Source organism: Rutilus rutilus, assembly GCF_951802725.1.
Source record: "Rutilus rutilus genome assembly, chromosome: 7".
NCBI lineage: Eukaryota > Metazoa > Chordata > Actinopteri > Cypriniformes > Leuciscidae > Rutilus > Rutilus rutilus.
Window position 1 is genome coordinate 42816865 of NC_140221.1, and position 10301 is coordinate 42827165.

General features: G+C 36.7%; 1 protein-coding gene and 1 pseudogene across 2 annotated transcripts; one reads left to right on the top strand and one right to left on the bottom strand.

Annotated features, from left to right (window-relative positions):
• Nucleotides 1-2809: 2809 nt before the first annotated feature.
• Nucleotides 2810-4959, top strand: LOC311293771 (glutathione S-transferase theta-1-like; annotated as a pseudogene). Its single transcript has 5 exons — nucleotides 2810-2933; nucleotides 3130-3217; nucleotides 4239-4389; nucleotides 4521-4691; nucleotides 4828-4959. The product of its transcript is annotated as a glutathione S-transferase theta-1-like (transcript).
• A 1561-nt stretch (nucleotides 4960-6520) lies between these two features.
• On the bottom strand, nucleotides 6521-10243 carry LOC311293959 (glutathione S-transferase theta-1-like). Its single transcript, XM_084414567.1, has 5 exons — nucleotides 10015-10243; nucleotides 9711-9798; nucleotides 9432-9582; nucleotides 8635-8811; nucleotides 6521-7477 (listed from the first exon to the last, which is right to left on the bottom strand). The coding sequence occupies exons 1-5, from the start codon at nucleotides 10136-10138 to the stop codon at nucleotides 7331-7333; spliced, it is 687 nt and encodes a 228-aa protein (XP_084270693.1). The 5' UTR covers nucleotides 10139-10243; the 3' UTR covers nucleotides 6521-7330.
• Between the last annotated feature and the right edge of the window lie 58 nt (nucleotides 10244-10301).

A 10301-nucleotide genomic window follows, 5' to 3' on the forward strand; every position in this document is an offset into this window, starting at 1 on the left:
CTTCTGTTTTTGATTTCTGATTTAATGACATGACAGTTATCCAGAAAACGTAGACATTCATTTGTATAAAGTATGAAGAGAATCGATGACAGTGCACAACCCTTTTGTGATCACAGATCCATTTATGACTGACATTGTTTTAATGTGTGTTAATCTGGCTATGTGTTATGTTTTATGTCTGAAATGAGCTTGTTGTGTGCTATTCCACGCTCTACTGCAATTGCCCCTTGTGGGATAGCTACCGCAGGCAAATCTAGGGCCTTGGGCAGCATCCACGTCTTCCTGACCTTCATTAGGTACTGGATTTGCCCTAAACTTCGACATTGTTTGTCACTGTTGTGAAATTAAACCACTATTAAAACCCTCCAAGTAAGCTAGCCTGGCGTTGGCGTAAAATAACGTCATCATGCAAGGTTGGAAATGGCACCAAAATGAATACAAATTCCCCCAGAATTCAAGATATTTGCCCCTGCCTGTATGAGTTCTTGTTTTATGTAAATAAATGTTTTATGTACATATTGTTTATAAAATAATATAGTTAAGCAATATTACACAAGAAAGTGCTGTTTTTCGAAAAGTGCTCGAATATTAGATATAATATAATATTTTTATAATATTAATACAGTGTATTTTTTTTCTTGATATACCACGAAAGAATAAAAAGTGAAATGTGACAACATGCCCCATAGGTGGGTACATTGTAACATGTGAGGGGCACATTGTAACATGACCATATGACAGCTTAAAATGTTATCTGATCTAATAAAAAATATATATACAAGACAAACTAAAATATTTTCTTAATATAAAATAATGGCATTTTTTAATAATTAAATATAAACGAATTTTTGAGTTTTGACTACGAACACAGGAAAACACAGCTATACAACATAGTTCAAAACAATGAACAATCATTTCTGAACATTGGCTCTCAGTCTTTATTCACCTTTTTCTCATGTTTTCTCAATAGAATGAATAAAAGTATAGAATATAATAGCATATTTATAATAGGGGCACATTGTAACGCACTGTGACAACATGCCCCACCTGCACAACTGGGATTTAAACCCGGCTAGTGTATTCTGCTAGTTAGCGAATCATTAAAGAACTATCTCAACTGTTAAATAACATATTGGAGATTAAAATAATATCAGATGTGTCTAATTTTAAATAAACACAAAAAACAGAGATGAAAAATTAACTTAAGAAACTTACTTTTGCTATGGTTTAATAAATGTCTATGGATATCTTCCAAAAAAAATTTAATTTAGCACCATTTTTTCTCTATATAGTGTTGATATGGCAACTTGTAAATACACCAAGTTTCATCATGCTAGCATGTGTGGAAGTATTTAAAACAAGTGTGTTACAACTAGCCCCGCGTTACGTTGTGCCCCGCGCTCCCCTAGGTTAAGAATCCTAAATCAACTTAAAATTTGCTTCTGTAATACGAATTTGTGAAAAATCCTTAATTAACTTGTCAGATTTTAACTTAAGACTTAAGATAGAAAGTTTCTGTAATGTTATATTTGACAGCAACTTTATTTGACTACAAAGTATCGCTACTGACCTATAAGGCCCTAAATGGTTTAGCTCCTGAATATTTAACCGATCTTCTATCGCCCTACAATCCATCACGCTCTTTAAAGTCACAAAACTCTGGACTTGTCTTTAGGTTGTATCTAGAATATCTAAGTCCATTACAGGAGAGAGAACGTTTTCATATTTGGCTCCTAAACTCTGGAATAGCCTTCTTGATAATGTTCCTTCTTGATAATGATAAAATATAGAAATTTTTTGCCATAGTGGCACAGTACGTAGGCTAAATGTTCTGTCCACCCCTGGATCTAAAATATTTATCTAAGTTTACACAAATGCTGTGTTAAAAATCACCTCCTATACCCTCATTCACTCATTCACTATTCCCTACATTACTCCACTAATATAGTCCAGTTGAAGGAGTGAATGAAAACGAGTGAGTTGAATTCGGACACTGAGTGCACCGGAAGGGCTGCCGCTTTTGCATAGTTTGTGCTTATTGTAGTGGTGGAGAGGAGCCTACGTACTGTGCCACTATGACAACATTTCTATATTGTATCCTTTCCATAATGCACTACTACATGTGTCAGTTTCACACATAAATATTGTGGCTCTTGTGCGGTTGTGGAATGTTGACTTTTGTGAATGACAGGAATATGCAGCCAATAGGAATACAGCACCTCAGACCACTTGTCTACTTGTAAGTCTACTTGTAATCCGATTGACCAAAACGCATCTTAATGACGTTTTAAGTAACAAAGTTCGGGAGAAGCACATTCAGGTAATCAACCAATCAGCACAAGATAAAGCCGGTATAAATATAGCCTTCCCTCACCTCTGTCCCATGACAGTTTCACAGCTTCCCTCCACCACCACATCGCCTCACTCTGGACTGGTTTTCTTTCCCAGTCAAGGAGGGGAGTACTCTGGGTTCGGGCCAAATGTCTGAGCTCGAAACCCTCCCCCGGACAGAATGCCAAAATAATCATAACTTAAAATATCAGATTTTTTTTATGTAATCTGAACTCGTGAAATACCAGGTGTGAAGAAGGCTTCACTCTGTGCCAGCTGTCCTGTACTAGCTTGGACGTCCTGTGATTTAGCTAAATTTAAGAACACCCTGGTCCTGTATCAAAATCTAAGTCATGTCACAACCACACACACACCCCTTTCCCCACAGCCAGGGCCATATTTAAGAGGCAAAGCGACTGAGGGATCCCAAACAGGAAAACTTGTTCCTATACAGAAGAGCTCACATTTGCAGTTGACTATGGCTGGCAGACAGGCAGTGAAAGCGTACTTAGATCTCGTGTCTCAGGCCTCCAGGGCTGTGCTAATATTCCTCAAAGACAACTAAATCCCACATACGGTGGAAAACATTGCGATACGAAAAGGTAAGCAGCATTATTGTGAGTGTGTTGTTCAGTAGAGGAGTTAGAGTTGTCTTGGATGCATTTGTCGACTTCAGATGGAATGAATCCAAACCTGTACAAATGTTTTGCTGCATATACAGTAATCTATTCATATTCAAACTTAATTTCATTAAGTTTTACCTTCACAACTTTGATGTCCTTGAACTTGAACCTCTAGGACAGCATAAGACACCTGAGTTCACAAAACTCAACCCCATGCAGAAACTGCCAGTGCTGGAGGACAATGGATTTGTTCTCACTGAGAGGTAAAGAGATAGTGAAGCTAGAAAAACAGATGAAACCTTTGGTTAAAAGAGCAAATGAAAGTCAGGAGAGAAAGCTGCAGAGATTAGGCATTTACAACCATGAGGACAAGTGAACTCCTGTACAGCTGTATTATCAGTAGTATTTCCTAAATGTTTTATTATTGGTATTCGCTATTATTACTAGTAGTATTTTTTTACTCTTATTAAAATTTGTATTATTATTATTATTAGGGTTGTAACGATACCCTCATGTCACGATTCGATACATATCACGATACGATGTTATTGCGATATTCCAAGACATGGTAAAAGGTTAACAAAAAAAATTACTGTTAATTAAAATGCTAAATTTGGTATTACATAGGGGATGGAAATGAAGAGGCTTGGACTTGGTGCTGGTAATCCAATGCACAGGACAATGGTGACACCAGAATAAAAATATTCATGATTCTGAAGCTGAAAACAGAATTATTTTAGACGATTATGCTTGCACTCTGTCACTGACTATACTAAAAATAATACTTTTTACTGGTAACATAAGACATTTGGCATTAACAGGACCCACAAATATTCCCCCATTTCATTATTATACATTATATTTAACATTATATATAGTAGTTGAATGTATACTGTCACTAAAACTCTGAAAACTTGAATTTGTATTCGCACAATAATTTTTATTTTGGGTGAACTATCCATGATACATTGTCACCATCCACGATACATATTGATGCATTTTTGTATTGCGATATTGTGACACGATATATTGTTAACTTACACCCCTAATTATTATTAATTTCTCCCTTCTGTCACTGGCACTGCTGGGAAGTGTGGTAAGAGCTGGTGAAGTCTGTTTTGCATGTTATTTATTTGTATATGCATTTGTTCTGTTCGGTCTGTTTAACAAAAACAATCATCATTTACTCAGAGTCAGAATGACACAAGGCTCAATAAATGATGACAAAATTGTAATAATTTGGTGAAATATTCCTCCAAGGCAAGCTCTTGTTTTCTGTCACAGTGACGCCATATTGAAGTATCTGGCGACAGCCTATAATGTCCCTGATCACTGGTACCCCAAACTGCCAGAGAAGAGAGCGCGGGTGGATGAATACACAGCCTGGAATCATGCGAACACACACACGCACATTTCCTCAGTCTTCTTGCATGAGGTGTAGGGTTTGATATGTGGCTAGTTGACATGATATCAAAGCGGTGACACTATTCTTCATCTAAAACTATTTGAAACAACGTTTACCTGTTTCATTCTGGCAGACTTCATAGGTTTTGTATTACTGCACAGGTTTTACTGCCACGCATGGGGCTACCAAATCCAGAGATGCTTGAAAAGGCGCTGTCAGACCTGGACGGCACGCTAGACAAGCTGGAAAACATGTTTCTGAAGAGACAGGCCTTCCTGTGCGGTGATGACATCTCATTGGCTGACTTGTTAGCAGTTTGTTAGCTCATGCAGGTAAATAGCGTTGCTAAACATACTGTGAATGTTCACAAGGACCTTTTTAATAAATTACTACCTTAGTTCACATGGTGTTGAAATGTTTGGCTATAGGGCTAAAGATCTTTAAAATACGTTCACTTGTCTCTTTCAGCCCCTGTGCGGCGGCGGGAGGGACATTCTGAAGAACAGACCCAAACTGCTGAGCTGGAGGAGTCGAGTCCAGTCCTCTCTCTCTGACTCCTTTGATGAAGCTCACGACATTGTCTACCGTATGAAATTCTAAACACCCATAAACTGTCTCCCTATTTAAAATAATACAATCTGTAAAGATATTTTTCACAGCTATTAATAATTAACATGGCAAAGTGTTTACCTTATGGGATCAATTATGTATTTTTGCCTTTTGAAAAATGTAGGCTACACAAGTCATTTTGTTAGGAAGGTTTTCTAAATGAATAAGTGCTATGCTTTGCAATGATACATTTTCTCTCAAAACCAAAGTATAACATGTAAATATACTAATGTTGGCAAAAAAAAATACAAATATTTATAAAGTGGTACAGTGTCAGACATTCTGGATGAAAATGCATTGTAAGATTTTCCCTCTTTGGTCTGTATATCCTATAAATAGTATACTAGACGAGTTATACTAGTTTCACCTTTATACCTTATGATATAAATAGCAAAAAAAGTCTAATGTTAGAGTTGCCAAAGTTTTGCAACGTTATTTTAAAATGATCACCATGACAACTGTATCGGCATACAGTACTTAATTGCTCATAAAACATATTTAAAACACACACACACAAGTAATGCGGTACAATATTGCATTACTCCTTAAAAAAATTATTAATTACTGTACATTACTTAGTTACTTTTAATGGAAAGTAATGTTAAATTACTTGTGCGTTGCTTTTTCTCACCAGAGATTTGTTGTTTTTTAATAATAATAAAAACTGGCAAACGTAAAAGCCCTTTCACACTAAAAGTGAAATGAATAATCCTCAGACTGAAGAAAAAGCAAATTCATGCCTTACTATAGTGGGAGCAGCTCAAACAAACCTTTCAGCTGTGCTGCCATTCTGGTTTGCAGAAGAATAGGACGAAGGAGAAGAAAGTTCAACACTCTTACTTCAGCAATAAAATGAATGTTTATCTAAAGTCATTTTTGCTTATGGGTTTGGTTGAATTGGATCATCAAAGGTCAGCAGCAAAGACGATGGTAAATAATGTGACATTTATTCTAGAACTACAATCCCCATCAAGTTCACACAGCACACACAACACCTCTGCATTTACTCCCGATTTCTCTCAACATGGGAACAGGTGAGCTGTCAGTCAATAAATGGGAAAACAAAGTCTTGCGTTACTTATTTGAAAAAGTAAATCAGATTCACAGAATTTAACATTTTAAAAGTAATGCATTACTTCACTAGTTACTTGAAAAAAGTAATCTGATTACATTACTTGTGTTACTTGTAATGCGTTACCCCAACACTGTGTATATATATATATATATATATATATATATATATATATATATATATATAGGATATACTACATGATACAACCATATTTGACCACTTTTAAAGTTTTAAAACATTTTAAATCCACACTGAATCGTCCCAACCTGCACAGAATGGTGGAGCCAAAGCACAATGTGTCTTCATGTCAGTGTCTGAAATCAAAAACCTATTCTACTGTATTAAAAAAGAAAATTAAAACATACTAAACCGGTTCAAGATTTTTGAGGGATGTTGTTCATCCATTTTTATTGATGGCAAAAGTAACATTTTATTTTTTTGTTTCTTTGGAAAAAAATATTTCAGCTATTCCATTTAAAAGTCATTGCTTATAATTCAAGAAACATTACAAAGTTTTGTAGATGCTGCTTTCATTCCATGTTGTAACTGCCACAAATAAATCTCTGTATGCTTTCTAATCGCTCTCGCTGTACTTTGATGCCATACAATGATCGTTCTGCACAGCGTTGCTTCAAGTCAAACACACCTTAAATCTGCAGTGGTCAGGTGGTACAGCGGACATCATGTGGTACAAGTCAGCTCTCGGAAAATTACAAGTTTACACGTAAGTTCAACAAGCACACAAATGCTTTTTACAGTTCAGAATCGTTACAGAAATTACGACACGGCGTGAACGCACCTACAGTTTGTGTAGGTTTATTAACTGATACAGTTTTAATTAGACATTTTCATTACAGAAAGGTAAGGCACAAGAGTGAGAAGAAAACTCATCATTCAAGAGCAAACCTGGGTCCTGATGTTCACAAACATTCATTCTTGTAAATACATATTTGTACCATTTCCCGTCAACAATAAAATGTTTTTACAATTTCTTCTCCTTAGATGATTCTCCTTAAAATTTATTTAAATCATCACAAACCATTACATTTATTAATTTAGCAAATCAGGCTACCATTTTGTTATATCCAAGCTTGTGGATAATATATTCCTCACTTCAAACCCTTTATTAATCAAACATAATATTGAGCAAACTGCATATCCATGTCCTTAATCCCATTAAGCATATGGCAGAAAGTTGAAACACCTTGCCATGCTAGTCATACTGAATTAATAGTATGTGAAACATCAACTGTATAGAATTAATTGCTGTGAATAGAAAGACTTGATTTTTCACAGTTTAGCTGTGAACTTATCTCTTAAACGGTAGACAACGGCATGAGCTTCATCAAAAGAGTCAGAGAGCGCTGACTGGACTCGACTCCTCCAGCTCAGCAGATTGGGTCTGTTCTTCAGGACGTCCCTCCCGCTACCGAGGGGCTGAAAGAGACAATCAAATGATATCAAAGATGCAAAGGCTTTGTAGGCACATGGTCTATTTATGTTTTTACATGTACAATTGTGGATGAATATTAAATTTCGCCTTAATGAATGCCACATTACTATGGAGGACCACAAGCGTCTCGGAAATAGTAAATATTGAGTATTTTATTTTGTTTTTGTTTTTAATTTGAACTGTTTATTGATGGATGTATACATTTTTTATAACCCATTAAAATATCAAATAATAAATTTAAAGAAAATGTAGTTTTCATTTATTTATTTATTTATAAATTAATACATTCATTTGGAACACATTTATTATGGCTATATTGTACTTTATTGTACAATTAGTTATTAATTAATGCTTTATTACTTATTAACTAATGCTTTATTTAAATGCTTTATTACTATATCAGAGACACTTGTGGTCCATACATAAAGTCACCATGAAATCAAAATTGGCAATTCTTGTTTTTTTTATGGAATATAGCAGTATTTATTATAAATAATTTATCTGTGCACATCTTTTTCTTTTTATTCATGTGCCTTCATAATCTGTAATCAAAATATTTTCCTTTCCATCTTGCATCTCTTCTCTGATGGCAACCGGTCACTCACATGAGATCAACCAATAGTAAACTACAACCATCAAACAATCCAATAAATTCCCAATGGGTAAAATCAAGTTGAATGAATTCACGTAGTGTAAGCACTTCTGTGTTGTACTTTACCACGTAGGCTCACTATTGGCCGACGCTGGTCATGTGTGTGATGCGTGTGACGTACAACCCAGAAGCGCTGCACTGTTACACTTCGTGAATTCACTCAGGCCCACACAGACGAAAATGAATATTTGAGTAAAGTCGTTATTTTTGTTGTTTTTTGCGCACAAAAAGTATTCTCGTCGCTTGATAAACTTGTGGTTGAGCCACTGGAGTCACTTGGACTATTTTAACGATGTCTTTAATAACTTTTCTAGGCCGGCAAGTTTCGATCCCTTAGAAGCCTGTGGAGGAGTGAGCCAGCTCTCAGATTTCATCAAAAATATCTTAATTTGTGTTCCGAAGAACGAAAAGCCTTACGGGGTTGGAACAACATGAGGGTGAGTGATTACTGACAGAATTTTTGGGTGAACTAACCCTTTAAGTATTTACCTGCATGAGCTCACAAACTGCAAACAAGTCGGCCAATGAGATGTCATCACTGCACAGGAAGGGCTTTCTCTTCAGAAACATGTTTTCCAGCTTGTCTAGCGTGCCGTCCAGGTCTGACAGCGCCTTTTCGAGCTTTGCAGGATTTGTTGGCTGCCCCGTCATGAGAGGCAGTAAAACCTGTACAGGAATACAAAACCTATGAAGTCTGCCAGAATTAAATGTTTTAAAGTTTAAAATGTTAAAATATTAAATGTATTTTCTCACGGAGAATTTCTGTCATGACAACTCTTGGAGTGTTTGGCATGGTAATGGTGGATATGTCAGTGTTGATATGTTTGCTCTAGGTGGAATAGATCTGCTACGCTGCTGCTGTTGATTATTGCTGCTGCTGCAAAGCAAGTACGGTACTTGCTACTGCCGAAACATTCATGACACGCTGCTGTGAGCAAGCAAGACATGCTGCTACTATACAATATAGAGTACATGAATTACCCGTAGCAGATCTATACAGGTGGAGCTGGGGAAGGTGGAGGGTTTCTGAAAGTGTGCTGCGACTGCTACAGCAAATAGCGAGCTCATTGGCTACTGATACAGCAGGAACCAATCAGCTGTGCCCTATAGAGAATGATGTGATTGCAAGTAGATTGAGTTAAGGACCTAAGGATCAACCTGCGCCATCCAGTTTCATGACAGAAACTTGTATGTATAATAATGTTGTTTTTGATGACATATAGCATGTCACATGGCTGTCGCTGCTTTAAATATCATGTCAACTAGCCATATATCCAACCCCATACCTCAAGCCAGAAGACTGTGGCAGAATGTAAACGTGTGTTTGCATGATGCCAGGCTGTGTATTCATCCACCCGCGCTCTCTTCTCTGGCAGTTTGGGGTACCAGTGATCAGGGACATTATAGGTTGTCGCCAGATACTTCAATATGGCGTCACTTTGACAAAAGACGGTAAATATTAGAATAGGTTAACAATAGAAACAATAATTCAAACTACAGCAACTAATAATAATTTTAATTTTAAACTTCTAAATGCTCTTTTTTTTTTTCTAACTACACTTTACCTCTCAGTAAGAACAAATCCATTGTCCTCCAGCACTGGAACTTTCTGCATGGGGTTGAGTTTGGTGAACTCAGGTGTCTTCTGCTGCCCTACAGTTGCATGTTTAAGGGTATTAAAGTTGTGAATGGTTGATGTAGAATAAAGTTCAGTAAATTAAGTTTTAGTATACAAAGTTTTGAAATAAATACAGGACTATATAAATCGGCAGGATGACCTTTGTACTGGCTTGGATTCAAGCCAGCTGGACTTTACAAATGCATTGCGCAGCCTCCACTGAACAAATACAACACAATAATGCTGCTCACCTTTTCGTAACGCAATGTGTTCCACCGTATGTGGGATTTTGTTGTCTTTGAGGAATATTAGCACAGCCCTGCATGGCTGCGACATGAGATCTAAATAGACTTTCAATGCCTGTCTTCCAGCCATAGTCAACTGCAAGTGTCTCCCGCTGTATTGACAGAAATAACATGTATTCCTGCTTTGTCCAGCGTCACTGGTCGATAGTCCAATCACCAGCTTAAAAAATATATGCTGTCTTCCTGCAAGGGGCTGATGGTGGCTACCAAACAGAGAACGTTCTCTTATTTGA

Coding starts and splice junctions, on each gene's coding strand:
- LOC311293959 (XM_084414567.1), bottom strand. CDS start 10,138: ATGGCTGGAAGACAGGCATTGAAAGTCTATTTAGATCTCATGTCGCAG. Junction 9,583..9,710: donor GGATTTGTTCTTACTGAGAG/GTAAAGTGTAGT, acceptor CTTTTGTCAAAG/TGACGCCATATTGAAGTATC. Junction 8,812..9,431: donor CCACAGTCTTCTGGCTTGAG/GTATGGGGTTGG, acceptor ATTCCTGTACAG/GTTTTACTGCCTCTCATGAC.